We start from the raw sequence: 18,946 nt of genomic DNA on the forward strand, positions 1-18,946 counted from the left end.
TGTAGCCACATGGCTGTTGCATGACTTGTGCATTAAGTTAATGTACTGCTGGTTAGGTGTCAGGAGGGGACTAAGCCCCTAGGGACTTATGTCTAGGATAATCTGACAGGTGGCTCTATTTTACAAAATATCCAATATGCACATATCAAATATATTACTATATAAAAAATAAATAGTTATATACTGTTGCAGTAGTGATAATGACGAAGACCAGCATGTCTAATGTGTTCTGTTTGATTTACTGTATGTCCAAACCTCCTAATTTCCTCACACATTTTGAACCCATAAATGCATGGATGTGCATGTCGTCACAGAATTTCAGTTGACCTCTTTCATTTCCAAGTATTAATATCACACTCCTTCAACAGGAACACTGCATGTGGCAACAGTAATGTTTACAGGTCCTGCTGTAGATGTATTTTATATCATTCAATATTCCACTTCCTTCCTGACTTCACAATGATTCAAATCCTCAGTGTATGCCAAATGGAACTAATCCCAAATGGCAGGAGGTAGGTCTATACTATTTTGTCATTTTGAGTAATATCTTTAACTGTACTATTGAGTCATGGTAGGGATAATTAGCTGTTGGAAATCTATGGGACATATTAATAGGACTATAACTTTATTTTCCATGGATACGTATGGGGATTCTTTGTTAAAAATGTATCTTTGAAACTTTGAAAGATACGTTATGATGCAATCCTGTAGGCTGGGTACAAGTTTCCCTTAGAAACCATTAATAATAGATGAAAACCAATTAGCCCAGCCTATACAGCTGGAAAAGAATGACAGAATACAGAAATACTATTGTTCACTGGTACACTCAGGTTGAAATGATGTCAAGCAGCTGTGAAATACATAAATACAGAAGTTATATAGAAGTTATATATGTGACACACACGCACACGCACACGCACACACACACACACACACACACACACACACACATACATATATGTCATACTCAATAAGGTCCCCAGACAGCCATTACTAACCCAATATCCTGTTTCAGAGTGTTGGTCTTGGCCTTTCACCAAAGCGTGAAAGTATGAAAATTGTCCAGTCATGGCCTACAGGCTTTCAAGCCACCAATGTTCCAGAGACCTGCACATGTTTTAAGAGAAGCCTGGTACAATAATGCTAACAAACACAGGACAATTTGCTGCTATTTGTAATGCTGCATATTTCAATGACCATAATGGCCAGTGATTATAGCTATGTAAGAAGATAGATAAACACTGTAGACTTCCTCTAGGCATTTTATCAGCTTTCTCATACTCCCTGCCCTGTGTTTTACCCTCAGCAGCTAAAAGTGTCAAATCCCTCTGGAGTGTGAGGCCAGAAATAGCCGGACATGTTGTGTGGAGGATGTGAAAACAAAGCAATCACTACAGTTCTCACTCAATGGGTTGTGGCAGAGTTCTCAGTGAATAACCCAAATAGTCATTTTCTGTGGGAGAACCCTTTACTTGACTATGTCAACACTATTTCAAAGAAATCAGAATCACAATACGTGGATATCATTATTATGCATTTGTAATAGATCAGAGAAGACCACGTTTTACCTAAAATAAAGCATTACAACTCATTGTTTTGGATTCCTTTTTTATTGTCAGATCACACTGATTAGGCTTTCAAAATAGCTCTAAGAAAATTATATCCACTTTCTCGTCACACACTATAGTGACGTGGAATTCCAGTCACCTCAGCCCTTCATAAGCGAAACAAAAAACTGCAGGAAAAATATTTTTGAGAATAAAGTTTCAAATGTGAATATATATAAATACAGCATTAGGATAAAAAAAGAAGTGTTCATGGAAATGAAAACAGGCAGCACTGTTATGTTTGTGGGTATAGTCAGCATCACAGGCAAGGTCTAGACCCACTAGTGTGGAAACAGATGTGCACCATGATATAGATTGACTAAACATTAGTTTGACATTAGTTGCTCTATGAGGCTGTGCTTCATTACATTTGATATCTGAGCTTTTCTAGAGAAAGTGACAGGAACTGAGGCAATGTGATCATCATAGATCTTTCACCTTTCAAGATTATAGTCTCACACATCGGATCCAAGTGTTTTCCATGCATGTGTGCACATGTGAGTCTTGCGCCTAAGATGTACATGTACGTATGTGTCAAGCAAGGAGTTCAATAGGTTATTTAAATGAAATTAAAAGCAATAGAAAATAAGCAGTGTGTTTTTATGGTAGCCTGTGGCTATGGTACCAGTGCTGGACTGAAAATTCCTTGCCTATACCTATATTTTATTCTAACAATGACATGTAATCCAACTATCACGAGGGCATTACCAATTAACTGACCAGTAATTTAACCAAATTAACTTAAACCTGAGCTGCCTGTGGCAGCCTCTAATGCTGAAGAAACTGAACCTTTCCATAGGCATGCTAAAGCTCTTGGGCAGTTGTTGATTTAACATGTCAGGGTGTAGTGTGTGTCAGGATCCAGTTAGTGTCAAGGCAGGTTGTTCTGGCCAGCAGGGAGGCCCTGTCATCACACGAATACAGACGGGAGAAATTGAAGTGTTAAGAGTCATGGTCAGCTGTGTAGATTCTCTCCATGCCTCCATAGTTAGCCGCTATCTCTATGTATTTATTTATTTATTTATTTATTTATTAAGTACACCAATAGAATTTACATGTAACAATGGCTTTGCTGTCACCCAACAGGAAAATGTCATCATAATGTTACACTTCTTCAATGAGGCAGTAAGTAGGCAACTAGGTGGCTGTATGGATAAACATGCATAGTATAGTAATGTTACATCTTGAATAATTCCTTAACTTTCACTATTTATTATTTTGATCTGGAAAACACATATTGATGTTGAAGGCTAATGTAGAATACAGTATTACTATACTGCAAAGTACTAACTCAAGCTTGAATCCTAGATTGAAACAAACTAATTTTCTATCACTGACTATGAAACTGACTTTGGCAGAAGAATGCATTTTCAGCTTATAGAATGCAGTGCAGACCACCATGTATTATACAATAATCATATACTGTAAGGTTATTTTGTGTAATAACAATGAAGTAAATGTAAACATAAAAAATTCTGTCTGTCTTTGGCAAACATTTAAACAAGAATGGCTTCTCGACACCCATTGCTTGCAACCATTCCTGTATTGTAAACATGTAATATAAGAAAAATTAGAAAAATAAGAAGAAATGTGTTAATGATATGATATAGCATATTTAGTGAAATATATACATTTCTAATTAAGAGGTAGTGCTGAATTGTGAATATATTGTGCTACAGGGCCCCTGTATGGTGACTTGATGACACTATTAATGATTTTTGTAATTTTTTTCTTCTTTTTTTAGTAAGTCTGAACATGGAGTGATACTGTTTATAAACATGGTGTTTGAATAACTGCTACTGTATCATATTTGCAGAATGTGGTCTCAGCCAATCAGCATCCAGGATCAAAATGACCAATGTTACAATGTTCTATTGATGATGAACTGTATGGACAATTAACAGATAGAAAGCGAAACAGTACAAAGATACGACTTGCAATTAAATAAATTATTAACATTTATAAGAGGAAATAACTTATTATTGTTTTATCATGAATAAATGAATCAGATATTCATTTGAATATTTTTGGTAAAAAAAAAATTAACAAAATAAATTAGTACTCTTGAGTTTTAAAATTATATGAGCAAATTTTCCCAAAGAAAATTTTATCTGTATGTAACTGAAGTCAGTTAAAGTTGGTGATACTTTGGCACCCTCCTATGGTTAAAATTGGTATATAAGCTGTCACATGAATACACTAAACTATACTACATTTATACGTTTATATTTCTGTCTTATAGGGTAGTATATGAAATTATTGTATTAGGTATGGACTAAGTAAGACATTAACGTTAAAGTGCTTAGATTTCATATTATGTACACAAGCAAACTGGAGTGACAATATGTGAAGTTTGAGTAAATATAGAAGTAGTTGTAAGAATCAACAAACACATGCAATAGTTGAGAGCCTATTAATTATCTGAAATAAAATCTGTCAGGAATACGTGTTGTCAATCATTTTTTATTTTTTATTTCTTTCTTTATATATGTAGAATTTTGTGAATGTGGTTGAAGAATGCCTCATCCAGAACTTTGAGCTTATAACCATGTTATTGTCTAAAAGGGTTACGTGGATATCAGAGATATTAGCCTATACATTCACTGAAGCAGACAGTTCAAGCAAATTAAAAGAATGATTCAGCAAATAAAGGGTCTATACAGAATTGGCTGGCCTTTTCAGACTGAAGTCTTAACTGGTGTGGCAACGTGAATTTACACAGTTGTAAAGTATTTGTGTTTGTAACAGTATAACATTTTCCAGACAATAGATACCAATACATACTTTTGGTCGTTTAATAATTTGGTATTTTCAGACTTTGAAGCACAAGTATTAATGTACATAAACATCTGGATAACCACCCGGCTTGTTCTTACCAAGAGCATATACATATCACTTTTGAACAGTTTTATGGTTTTGTAACAGAAACACTGACCTCTGATTATTCTCTTTGGTCTGTCACACTAATCTTCAGAAGGAGAAAGGATCCCCCCTTTGTTACTGGGTTTTTGGTGTACTCTGTTGTGCAGCAGGCTATGATTAGCTAAGGATTGCTTCTCTCTTTGAACTACAACAGAAAAGCACAAAGGAAATCACTATAAGATATGCTACTGATAATGCTGTTTGTCAGCAATTTACCATGACAATGAATATACTTTCTTCCTCTGCCAGTGTATGGAGTGCACATTTCTGTGGTTGAAATGGTTTGTTTTGATTTGATTACTATACACAGCAGAAAATGACCAAACATTCATGGTGGCTTGATAAAATTCAATGAAATGTTGATCATATTATTAGAAACAAATCTTTCAAAGCTCTTCAATATCGGTTTCCTTCATTCTAAACATAGCAAGATTATTATGTTTCTGTATTTCAGTGGTTTTCTTTTTAAAGTAGACACTTCTCTGCACTCAATGTCAGTCTGCTGATCCTTGGGGTAGCTTGTGGATGCTGATAAAAGCCCTGGAGTATAATGAGATTTACGGTACAGGAATACATCAATATCATTTGTGTAAGGTCTATTTGATTAAAGCCTGACAATAAAATGTAATGCACTTTTTGACAACACTGATATGCTATTTTTCCTGCACATCAGGTGTGAGCAAAACTTAATTTGCACAATGTAAATCCACAGAACTTGGAAATGTGTAATTAGTTAACACTTCATTCAAACCCTGCACTCTATATTTGTTTGTTTAGTTTAGCTACTTTTTGATTGGTCATATTAAGAAGGCCTCCAAGTTGGCTGGCAGTCAGTCATGTAATCAAGGACTTAAAAATAGTTTCAGCAGGCTGCCCTGCGCAAAAGGCTATTACTGATAATAAAGCTGCTGGCTGCTTCATAGCAGTCAACTACATATCTGGGCCTTATTAGACACACACACTACAACCACAACACACCCTCAGCAGGGACATAGCATGAAACACAGTTGGAGCACAGGCACAGCATAGCCACAATGTTACCACAGCAGGCTCATAGCACACGTAAACCATGATCACAGCATGACCACAAAACCAATACAGCAGGGCCATAGCACGCATGAAGTACAGTCACAGCATAACTACATAAGACTACTACAGCAGAACCATAGAACACATACAGGATGATCACAGCATAACCACAACATAACCACAGCAGAGCAATCGCATTGATAAAGCATGACCACAGCATCAGGGGCACACGCAGGATTTATTTGCAAGTTACGCCAAAAAAACAAGTGTAGACTAACTTTGGCCTAACTTACTATAGCCTATGTTCCATTTTAAGATGCACGACCGCTAAAACAACAAACAGCTTCACATAGGCCCCACTACCAGGATGGGGCGGCCAAAGAGGGGCAAATGATTTTTAGAGGGTAGCACGTAGTAAAATAACGTTACCAAACATATAACAATAACTGATAAGTAAACGTTAGATGGGTTTTTTTATTCACATCACCTGACCTTACTTCACAACAAGCTAATACCATAAAACGTGGTAGCCTATTTAAAAAATGCTAATCTCTTCCAGGAACCAGTCACAGGGGGACTATGGAACTGCCAGTCTGCCACTCGGAAGGCTGACTTCATCCCTGCGTATGCCTCCCTCCAGTCCCTACAATTCCTTGCCCTAACTGAGACCTGGATCACACCTGACAACACCGCCACTCCCGCTGCCCTCTCATCCTCCTTCTCCTTCTCGCACACTCCCCGGCCTTCCGGCCGTGGCGGTGGTACTGGTCTTTTAATTTCCCCCTCGTGGAAATTCTCTGTTCTCCCCCTCTCTGACCTGTCCATATCCACTTTTGAATTCCATTCTGTTGCAGTATCCTACCCTACTAACCTTTTCATTGCAGTTATCTACCGTCCTCCAGGGCCCCTGGGAAACTTCCTTGATGAGCTAGACACCCTTCTCAGCTCCTTCCCTGAGGATGGCACCCCACTGATTCTCCTTGGAGACTTCAACATCCACCTAGAAGCCTCCCAGTCTGCTGCCTTCCTACCGCTAATCCACTCCTTCGGCCTCTCCCTGCAACACTCTCCTCCAACCCACAAGGCGGGCAATGTCCTAGACCTTGTCTTTGTAAGGAACTGCTCATGCTCCGATTTCACGGTTACCCCTCTGCATACATCTGATCACCACTTCATCTCATTCTCCCTCCCTCTTCCTCCCCATCCTCCTCCCCCTCCTCCCACCCACACTTCCTCAGCCCGCCGTAACCTCCGCTCCCTCTCACCCTCTTCCTTTGCCAGCACCGTCACCGCCTCACTCCCCCCTCTCGAATCCTTCTCCAAACTCCCCGCTGACTCTGCATCTGCCACCCTCCTTTCATCTCTCTCCTCCGCCTTTGACTCTCTCTGTCCCTCATTCTTCTAGATCTCTCTGCTGCCTTCGACACTGTGGATCACTCCATCCTCCTGTCTGCCCTGTCAGCAACGGGCATCTGTGGCACAGCCCTGGACTGGATTGAGTCCTACCTCTCTGGTCGCTCCTTCCAGGTTGCCTGGGCTGGTTCGGTATCGACACCTCGGCCCCTCGCCACAGGAGTTCCCCAGGGCTCAGTACTTGGCCCGCTTCTTTTTTCTCTCTACACTCGCTCCCTTGGCCCTGTGATCACTGCACATGGGCTATCCTACCACTGCTATGCGGACTCTTCGTCTCGTTCCCGCCGTCTGATACGCAGGTTTCAGCCCGTATCTCTGCTTGCCTGAGGGACATCCAGAGCTGGATGGACAACCACCATCTAAAGCTCAACCCAGGTAAAACTGAAATGATATTCATCCCTGCTAATACCTCTCCCCATCTGGATCTCTCCATTTCCCTCGGGGATACCATACTCACGCCGTCACCCAGTGCAAGGAACCTCGGCGTGGTGATGGACAGCAGACTGTCCCTTTCCGAGAACATTGCGGCGGTGACCCGGTCTTGCAGGTTCTTCCTATACAACATACGGAGAATCCGCCCCTTTCTCACCCCCTACTCGACCCAGCTCCTGGTCCAAGCGATGGTTCTGTCCCGCCTGGACTACTGCAATTCCCTCTTGGCTGGCCTCCCAGCGTCCGCCATCAGACCCCTCCAACTCATCCAGAATGCAGCAGCTCGTCTGGTCTTCAACCTTCCCAAATACTCACACGTCACCCCCCTGCTTACTTCCCTCCACTGGCTGCCTGTCATGGCTCGCATCAAATTCAAAACATTGGTGCTAGCCTTCCAAGCAGTTAAAGGGTCTTCCCCAGCTTATCTGCAAAAAATCATCAGACCCTACACCCCTGCCAGACCTCTTCGTTCAGCCTCCACAGGCCGCTTGGCACCTCCCCCTCTCCGAACCTCCACCTCACGCTCACGACTACTGTCTGTTCTGGCTCCACGGTGGTGGAACGAACTCCCCGTTGAGGTCAGAACTATAGAATCTCTCCCCACCTTCAAGCGCAAGCTGAAGACACACCTCTTCAAGCAGCACCTCTCCCCATCCCTCCCTACCTCCCTGTGAACCTTAATTGTTGTCTCTGTGACTTGCTTTGTGTATCGGTATTTTTAGTTGGCTAGGTAACCAGTGTTTTGATAGTTAACTTTGGTGACTTTTGCTCTGTTTGTTTGTTTGTTTGTTTGTTCAAAAAAAAAAAAAAGGCCCTTGTCCTTATCTTTGTTGTACAGGTAGCAGTTGAAATTGTACTTACCTCTAGGGTCTTTCAGCGAACTTATCCCTGGTTATGGGTATGCACTTTGTTGTACGTCGCTCTGGATAAGAGCGTCTGCCAAATGCCAATAATGTAATGTAATGTAAAGGAGGGAAGTTTTATATTTTTCAAATAGCGCCCGTACAAAAATAGTTCACCTTAGCACCGGTTGCTAGTGCAACCAAGAAAAGTTCTCACACAAGAGCCATCATGCAGACAAACATTAAAGAAAGGCACAAGAAATTCAAATACTAATGTAGTTCCGACCAGTGCACACGCACAGACCCTGCAAAGCACACATATATTAAGCGATCCAAGGTAAATGATGAAAGAAAGCCGGGTTGCCTACCGTATGACTGTGTGATCTGATCATAACCTTGCGAATGGCTGCTTCGTATTTCATTCCAACTTGACGGCTATCCATAGTCATTTGAACTGGACATGGCGGACCTAGCTTGCTAAATAGTTCGGTATCTTGCTCATAACTATGGAGTGAGTTAGAAAAATTAACGATTTTACCAAATGTGGGACTACTAATAGGCCTATGTAACATAACAGAAAGAGCACGAATATGATGAATATGAGTCATAAAACACCCAAAGTTATTTTTATCCGTACTATTTCTTTTGGAACTGAAAATTCCCACTATGGTGAACTTTGACATATCAAGCTTGTCATTTTAACGAGTGCCAAATCAATCACCACCAACATGTGGGAAAAGGCAAAACATGGTGATCACCTCCATTACATTGCAGTTATTTAGCTGACACTTTTATCCAAAGCAACTTGCAGTTCATTCAACTAAGCAAGGGACATTCCTCCCTGGAGCAATGCAGGGTTAAGGGCCTTGCTCAAGGGCCCAACAGCTGCACAAGTTTGATTGTGGCTACATCGGGCTTGAACCACCAACCTTCTTGGTCCCAGTCATGTACCTTAGCCGCTAGGTTGTAGGCTGCCCCTGTCCACTGATTGCTTTAACCAAAAGCTCTAATAAGGATAATCCATAACCAATTAAATTAAAGCACTTGAGTACTTTAAGAAAAATGTTGGGTGGACAAATTGGTGGACTGTTGCTACTACTGGTAATACTATGGTGTACCTGGTGTTTGCTAAGGTGTTGCTTGGTAGTTTCTAAGGTGTTACTAGGTGGTTATTAGGTAGTTGCTAGGGTGTTGCAAGGTGGTTGCTAAGGTGTTACTAGTTGGTTGCTATGGTGTTTCTTGGTGGTTGCTAAGGTGTGGCTAGGTGTTTGCTAAAGTGCTACTAGTTGGCTGTTAGGGCATTGCTCGGTGGTTGCTAGGATGTTGTTAGGTGGTTCCTAGGGTGTTGCTAAGGTGTTGCTAGGTGGTTGTGAGAGTGTTGCTAGGTGGTTGCTAGGACATTACTAGGTGGATGCTAGGGTGTTGCTAGGTGGTTGCTAGGGTGTGGCTAGGTGGTTGCAAGGGTTTCTCTGATGTTGCTAGGTGGTTCATAGGTGTTGCTTGGTGGGTATAGCAGTATATGAAGCACTTCATGTATCTAGTCAGTCATGAACTCTACATGAACTCTGCTAGAGGGCAGAGGCTATTGTGACATCAAAGGGTTCCATGAGGCACACAGCTCATTTGCATATCAATAGCAGATTGGCTTGAACTGTAGAAATTGCTGTTAGAGTTTTAATGTTAGAGTGGGTGGAAAGCTGTTCTGAAGCAAATGCTCACAATTCAAAAAGTAGAACTCATACCCAAATGTTGTTAGCATTGAGATAAACCGTATGAAACATTTCGATATGCAAATAGTTCAAATATATGAATGTATTATAAAAGTTGAGACAGTAATGGCAGCTTTAAAAACGTGTCAAAATGTTTTCATTCCAACTGTAACCACTCTAGAAACTGAACATTCTGCCATTCATTCTCTATCGGAATTCTCCCTCGGAAAACCTGAAATATCTCATAGATTAGAAATATCGAAGAGCTGTGAACAAGCACACCATTCAGGAATGAGCCAGATGTTTTCCAGTTGGTTTGGAATCGGGCGGAATAATAATAAAGTTGACTTTCAGATAACAATAATGTGTTGCTCCGCAATCACACAAATTAAACTGTCTCGTAAACAGTTGCGGTACGCAGCTTGCGTTCTCTGCTTACAGATGGGGGCGCCACTGCACAGCATAACCGCAGTAGTAAGGCCATAACAGACAGTATATAAAGCATAATCGCAGCATAACCGCAGCAGTAAGGCCATAACAGACAGTATATGAAGCATAATCGCAGGATAACCACAACCACAGTCGGGCCATAGCATTGATAAAACATGACCATAGCATGGACCCACTGCAATCAGACATTAAAGCCATATACTTCAAAAATATGCACCAACTAAAATCACTCCACTTATTTATTGATGTCAAATTGATTTACAGCACACACAAGCACTGCTCCAAAGAAATGTAGCCCTATGCTTCTAGTATTCATTCATGCATCTTTGCCAAGTTTGTTTTGCCATATTTTCATGTAAAAAAAAAATCTTTCAAATGCTATTTCTCTAATCAAATACTAAAATCCCAAGAAGTTTCAGAAAACTTTCATATTCAGGCCAATGAAACGCAACAAAATGAAAAGCAACAATTATAATACTTTATGGAGCCTCCTTCTCTGCTGTATAATAGGCTCATTATACCAAACCACATCACTGGTCCTATAGGAATATACAATAACACACCTGTATATCTTTTCTGGAATGAAAATCGCCTATGCTTTGTCTTTTCATATAACACAAACAAATGTTATATAACAACGGGGGCTGCTGAACATTAGTTGAAAGGGTTCAAACAAATAATGTATGGCTGCTCGATACATTATCACCAGACCTTCATTGCATGTTCTGTGCTTACACTAACAATAAATTCACACATTGATCATATACATGTTTGAAAGATTTTGTTCTCTTGAAAGGGAGGGATGTAAAAACACAGGGACAAGTTACCTGAATGAATCATTGGCTTTATTTATATTGCAAACTGGTTTTGCTAAGATATAATCTATTATCACCATTGTCTATGAAATCGATTTTATGGCGTGACAAGGTAACCTTTCTCACAGAGCAAATGTTATACAACCACTTAACTAAACTGTATTTTAACAGATATACTGTACAGTATCTAGGCCAGAATATGATGTAAATGTGTGATCTCTTCATGTATCCCCTCAAAACCTGATGCTCATCTTGACATAAACTCAATATGCACACTTTACCTTAATCCAAAATCTGAATTGGCCATATAAGACTAGAAAACTATAATAATCTGCTTCTGTTTTTAACTTTTGCTTGTAAATGAAGATTCACCTGTTGTTTTCTGTACTTGCACTGTTTCTATTTACAAAATACACATGATGGTGTGTATGTAGAATATGAATGTGCAATCAATATGGGTGAAAAACACAAGATACACAAGTACACATTAATTATTTTGGTCATCACTGGCAGAAAGTTTACTGCCCTCAAATGCCAAATTCCTTTTGCTTGTACATTACAGAAGATCTGGGAGTGAAGCTCATAATTCTACATTGAACTTGCCAAGCAGGTATTTGGAAGAATCCCCTTGGATGCAAGGAGGTTCTAAGCACAATAGGATATATGATTGTAGACTGCATTCTATCCTTCAATTGGAATTTTGTTCCAGAATCTAGGAACATCTTTGAACACTTTACAACAATTCCTACAGCATGAATCATATTTGTTCAAAGGACTGTGTTGGTATCTTGTAATAGTATGCTAATAAAATAACATTATAATCTATCATCATCCCAGACATTGGGCATCATACCAGTGAGACCGATTTTTCCATGGCAGGGAATGATAGATCTGGCTGTAGCATTTGTAGATCCTGAATGATGTGAGTGTGGAGGCCTCTTCATACAGCTGTTGTAAACACAACCAGCTACAGTGGGCTCCAGAATTATTGACATCCTTAATAAAATAGAGAGAAAGGGCTGCATATATTAAACAACATGGATATTGATCTATCTTTTATGATCAAACATGGGAAAACGATGTACTTTTATTTCAATACATTTACTCTCATGTTTCAATTTTTTTAAATTTAGTAATCTAATTTTTTCAGACAACCACAGGTGCCAAGATTATTGGCACCCGTAAGAATTATTGTAAATAAAATCAAACATTAGAGTTAGTTTCCAGCATTTTTTCTGCACATTTATCAAGGGTGCCAATTCTGAATCCCACGGTATACAACAAATATTCTGGAATGCTATTTCTTTTCACACTTGCACTTGCATTTTTCCTGCTTTTGTCCACATTTTGCCATGCCTGTTGTGCATCAGTGCGCATTACTACAGCCTACCACAGATTCAGAAGAGTGCAGCATCTGCAGTCCCGCAAAGGACATAAAGTACCCACTGCTTCTTATGACACAGAGATGCATGGGGTTTGAATAGACAAGAGCTGGAGGAAGACACCTCTTTGACCAACGTGGCTACTCGCAAACAGTGAATTACTGTGACTGTGCCTGGTATTGTGCTATTGTGCTGCAGGACTGTCAGCTTCTAAGACTAGAAGCCATCCATGAATTAGGTGTGTGCCTCAACATGATAAGCCACCAAGCAGCCCCTTTGAATGGTTAACATAAACGTTCAAGAAAAACAACTTTAGCATTTTATTTTGGGGAGGATTGGTGAGTGTTTTCTCATCTGTTGCTGCCCTCCACTGGCAAAACATTGGTACTACTATTTTGCAATGTGATAGTATGCAATATATGAAGTCACAGTACTTACTGTACTTTACTATATATATTGAACTTTTATATATATCTCAGTTTGGAATCAAACTCTTAATTTATTTGCTTCTAGTTGTTCAGTCCATTATGAATTTGTGTAGGTCTTGCACCCTACAACACTTTTCAATACTGTTTTTGAAAATAAGTCTGGTTTCATTTACATACAGGGCTCAAGAGGGTTTTAGTGCAACAATGATGACTAAGACTCTCCTTGAAAATATAGAGAACAGCATTTTTATTAAATACAACCTTGAAGTTGTTGCTTTAATTCAACTCAGGCTTTACAATATTGATTAAATAACATGACAAATCGGTTATGAATAAAAGAGAGGCAAGCCAAAGAATGTTCACCCTGTCTACTTTCTGGCCTGACGATCAGATGAGGAGCTCAAGTAATACGACTGCAAATATAAGCAGCTCAGATGCATTGAGTGACTTAGAGTGTGGTGCAAAATGTTGGGCACCCCTGGTTTAAGTGTGTTACAATTAATCTGTATGTGATCAAAAGCAAACCTGAATTTTAAATGGTACAGGGTTAAAGATAGAAATTGTGCTTTTTATTTTCATTTTTACTGTTTATAAATGATATAAAAAAGGAAAAGAGCCCTGTGCAAAAGTTTGAACTCTTTTTGGATTATTCTTTGTTACTTTTTAAAAAGAGGCCCAGACCCAGGTGATTTACTCATTAGGGCTTCAATGATTCAGGTGAGTATAATTCCAGGGCTGAACTTTGTATTCTGAAGTAACTCCATGCCTCCTGAAGTATCCAACTAAAGTGGCTATTCTGTCTAGTGTTAACAACTATGGGTTCCTCTAGACCAGGGGTGTCCAATCTTATCCAGAAAGGGTGTGTTACTGCTGGGTTAAAACAAAAACCTGCAGCCACGCCCGCCCTTTTAGGATAAGATTGGACACCTCTGCTCTAGACAGTGCCCAAGGATTTCAGAATGAAGATGATTCATTTCCACCAAGAAGGAGAAGGGTACAAAAACTCTCTCAATGTTTCAAACTACCTATTTCCACTGTCAGAAACATTATCAGAAAATGGAAGATAAATGGAACAGTTGAAGTCAAGGCAAGGTCTGGAAGATTTCAGATAGAATGGCCCAAGACCTGGTGAGAGATTAAGGTTTTGGAATGGCCATCACCATCCACAGACTTGAAGATTATTGAAAATCTGTGGAGAGATCTCAAACATGCCATACATGCAAGGAGGCCAAATTATATTTCTGAGCTAGAAGTGTTCTGCCAGGAAGAATGGGGAAAAATTCCAAAAATGAGAATTGAGAGACTCTTAGCTGGCTACAGGAAGCATTGACAAGCTGCTAAAGTTGCCTGAGGAGGAGTTATAAATTACTAACTGACAGGGTTCCCAAACTTTTGCACAGGGTCTTTTTCCTTTTTTTTCATATAATTTTGAAACTGTAAATAAATTTAAATAACACATAATCTTGCTTTAAAAATGTATTAAATGTGTCATGTTTAACATTGTATCATATAGAGGTCAGGTTTGCTTCTGTTCACTTAGATATTAATTGTATTTTTGACCAGAGGTGCCCACATTTTTGCACACTACTGTAAGTAATGACATGTTACCTCTACTGTATCCACTGACTGTGGACACATGTTGCAGTAGCTGTGAAGGCACTGTACAATGAGGAAGATGACCAAGGGCCAATGACTAGCACCGCAGAAAAGCTGGAAGCTGTATGTCCATCCTGTTTAACTCTGACCTCCTTTCCAAAGTCATAAATATTTACCCTGCCAGGATGCCACAGCACAAATCCAAAAACAAATGCTATATACCAGCAAGAATGCCACACATTGCATCAATATGTATGATTTAAGTACATTTAAAAATGGAGCAATATATTTAGAATTCAATTATATTACATTGCGGTAAAGGGAATGGTAAAAATGTTAGCAAACATGTCACAAAGCGTATCTCATTGCAAGCTGATTTCCCCATTGCCTCTTGTGTTCTAAATATCTCTCTCTTTTTGTCACATTAATCTCTCAAACCTGCCCAGGGTATCACTCAACCAACCCCTCCCCCACCCCCTCTCCCCCCACTGCCCTTGTGTATACAGAATGATAGCTGGTCCTTAGAAAAAGTGTCCAACCACATACTAATATTTACATGTTTATCTAATCCAGAAGCTGAGGAATGCCAATATTGAGTCCCCAATTTTGTAGAGGGTACTTGTAGGAGAAGTACAGCCCACTGTGATGACAGTGGTGTCCTGTGGATAGCTGTTATGTCCGAGCACCTGGCAGCGGCAGTGCCTGGAAGAACTCGGGCTGGCATAGCCACCCTGTTTCTGAGTAATGGTGACTGTGGCCTGGGCTCGAAACTGGGAGATACAACGAAGGCTATGGTCCAGTGTGCTTGTGATGACTGAGTTTATTGTAACCACACAGAAAAATATTAATATGTGGACCAGCATTAGCAATGAATATACAGTATACATATGCCCTACATAGTATGCAGAAGTATTACTTGATAGGCCAAAAAGCTTGACATGATTTAACATTCTCATGCTTTTAGGATTTTCCCCAACTTCGTAAAGCATTGTTATTAGAGTGTTTTTGTGCCAGGACTTATAAAAGCTTATGACAAAAAAATGTCAAAACTTTTGTGACAAGATTTGTATGCCCCACAGCTAGTCCACACTTACAGTAACATTGAGGCATTTTCTGGAAATATGTTTAGCTCCTTAAGTGCTAAACAAGTTAACTTTCAATGGTTTGGCTTGGTATCACAGATTCAGTTCTTTTGCTGTGTAACTGAGACCTTTGTGGGAAATGGTATTCATTGTTTTAGTTAAATACAATGCTTGAAAATGTGTAGTGATAGGACATGGAAATAGTAACTAAGTAATGTAATGTCTCCTCACAACCACCTGTGTGGTCAAATGTGGGTTGCCAGATGTATATAAAAATCCATATTTTCATCCCTTTCTGTAAAATGTACAGAACTTGTTTTGGTAGAGTTAATAAAGTGCACACTATAAATATATAGTTACAAGTACTATGAGAAGAAGGGAAGAAACTCTAAGTTCAGAGGTTGAAAAAGGTCTTCTGGTATTCTGCAGACTGGGTATGGCCTGCTCCATAAAAACTTTTAAAGGCTGCCTGCACTGGTCTTAACAAACAAGTTCTAACTCATCCAACAAAAATCCTCCGTCCCTTAGTGATATTCAAAAACATATCCCTTGTAACCACAGTCTAATATGGTCATGTATATAAGCTTAGACGGTTCATTTTATGATAGGTCCCCATTATGCAGAATAAATGGCAGTTCAACAAGTTTAGTGGCTGCATTTCATAAGAAACAATAGCTTACTTCTCTAAAATAGACAAATTGTATACAAAAGTATGGAAGGCACATTCAATGAAAACACTTATAGCTTATAGCAAAATAAGTGGAATTATTTCGTATTCTACTTCAATGTCGCAGCCACTCATGTAATGCAGTGATTTTAGTTACACAATGAAACAACTGAAGCATACTGGCTTTGAGTTCGATCGATTAAGACTTCTGAACGTTCCTTTAAAAGTTCCTTCATTTATTCCACATGGGAACATCCATTGAACACGGGGAATTTACTCCAAAGCTGGCAACACAGGAAACACAGGCAGGAAATTTGAAAGAGTCATTTGTCCCTCAAGCAACCGTAGGTCAATGCAAACAGGTCTGTTACTATGGAAGCAAAGAGGGAATCACTACATGCAAGAACCTTTGCTGCGGCCGAGCGGTCAGAGTAGTGAAATCTATGGGCTAGCCTACTCAGGACTGGCGGACAAGTGAAAATGGGAGACACACCTGCTACAGACAAGAGATACAAGTTTCTTGAAGAATATGTTTTAACAACTATGAAACTGAAACCTGACCGGTGGCTGAAATGTGTGACAAATGATGAATACAGACAAATCATACAGGACTTTTTCGATCGCTCTGACCAAACTGCGCTTGTTGTGTCGTTAAATGCAGCAGGGCAATTGCTACCTTCATTCGGGTTTCCAGAAAGCTCTAAAAACAAAGCCGTCTATTTCGTGAAACGTGGCAAAGATGCGCTCACTCCAGATTCGATTAAAAGTAATTTGTGTTATGGAGACTTATCATATTCCCCATTGGATCAGTTTTCAGCGCTTGTGGAAGAGGTAAGGCTAAACTGTTCCCATCAACACTTTATGCTAACAGGGGGAAGGTCTAAACTACAGTTTTGAACATTGTCAATTTGTTTTGCATAAAGAAAAATACAATTGAACTTATTTCCAAAGTAAAGTATAGCGTGTAACGACTGCAATGAAGACCAAAGTCGCTACAATTCAAATGTAAATAGCTTATCAAAATTGAATGGCACAGGATTTGGCCAGAAGAACTACCAGTTGCTTAATTAAGTATTGAGCTGATATTGCGTTGCGTGTCAACTTGAGGTCGTTTGTAATGCAATGCATCCATAACATGCATCTCGGTTGTGTTTCGTAGGATACTGATTCAGTAGTTCACAAATAAATCCTTGTTCATTTCATGCTTTATCAATAGGAATGGTGCATTCAGACACTGTAGACAAAGAGACACAATGGAATCCCTATCAATACAGTGGATAATGCGTTTAGCTTGTTTGGATGATGTCATGGTTACAACGTTACCAGATTAAGTTGTGTGTAGCTATGCAAACTCTGAGCTGATTGTTTCTTCACTTGGCAACTGGAAGTTCACTGCAACGTTTGTTAATTGAGTAAAGTTAGTCTTTTCAGCAAGGCTTGACAGTTTCTAAGGAAAATACACAGTAAATGTTTTTGCATAAATCGACTATGTTTTATATACAATATACAGTATGCCCCATAATGTTTGGGACAAAGACATATTTTGTTCTTCATTTGGCTTTGTTCTCCACAATTTTAGATGTGCAATTTTGGATTCACTTTGTAGAAAATGACAGCACTTTTAATGCACATTCCCTCATTTTGCGGGAACCATGTTTGGGTCAAATGGTTTTGCAGGTGATTCTGATCGAACAGGTGCATTCAATTTCATCCTTTGTGCAGGTATAAGAGAGCTTTAAGTATCTAGAATTTTTTTCAGGAATTTGATTCCCTTTGGAGTCTGCTATTGTTATTATCATCTTTGTCAACATGAGGACCAGAGTTGTGACAAAGAAAGGCAAGACAGTCATTATAAGGTTGAGAAATAAGGGGGGGGGGGGGGGCAGTCCGATACTTAGGCTAAACATGATTAAGAGCACTGGTGAGCTCTGTAATCACAAAGATAAGAAAGGAAGACCGAATTAAGAATTCTCACCATAATGAAGATAAACCTCCAAACACCTGTCCAACAGATCAGAAACACAGCATGTGTGAATGAGTCTGTGACTAATACAGCAGAACACATCACAAACAAATACAGAGGCTACACTGCAAGACAAAAACCATTAGTAAGCTGCAAAACAGGATGGCCAGGTAACAGTTTGCTAAAAAGTACCTAGAAGACCCTGCAGAGCTCTGAAAAAGGTTATTGTGGACAGTTGAGATAAAGATCTGACCACAAGAGCCAAATCAATAAAAAAAATGTATACAGTGTGTCAGGTCCAGAATATTGGCACCCTTGATAAATGCACTAAATTAAAGCAGAATGCATCACATTTATTTTCCAAATTGTGTAAAAGTCTTACATTTATTTACTACTTTCTGTAGTCAACATTTTGTCAACATTATAAATTTAGCTGTGGTCTGTTAAATGTCAGTGAAATTATACTACTGTATAATGTACAGATATTGTACATTTTGTACAAATATCATCGTCCTCTGCAGGTCAGTCCAAAGGGTTGGCAACCCTGGACCCCTAGCTGAATTTCAGAAAATAAGGGCAGACAAACTGGTGGCCCTAAACAAAGGGTCT

General features: G+C 39.5%; 1 protein-coding gene across 1 annotated transcript in view; it reads left to right on the top strand.

The window, feature by feature from the left end:
* The first annotated feature begins 16,854 nt into the window (after nt 1–16,854).
* The window catches only part of dnah9 (dynein, axonemal, heavy chain 9), a 124,391-nt gene continuing 122,299 nt past the window's right edge, over nt 16,855–18,946 (top strand). The window contains exon 1 of the mRNA XM_061223225.1: nt 16,855–17,205. Coding sequence (XP_061079209.1) covers nt 16,855–17,205 — 351 coding nt within the window. The remainder of the gene's footprint in view (nt 17,206–18,946) is intronic.

This window comes from Conger conger, chromosome 2, assembly GCF_963514075.1.
Source record: "Conger conger chromosome 2, fConCon1.1, whole genome shotgun sequence".
Classification (NCBI taxonomy): domain Eukaryota; kingdom Metazoa; phylum Chordata; class Actinopteri; order Anguilliformes; family Congridae; genus Conger; species Conger conger.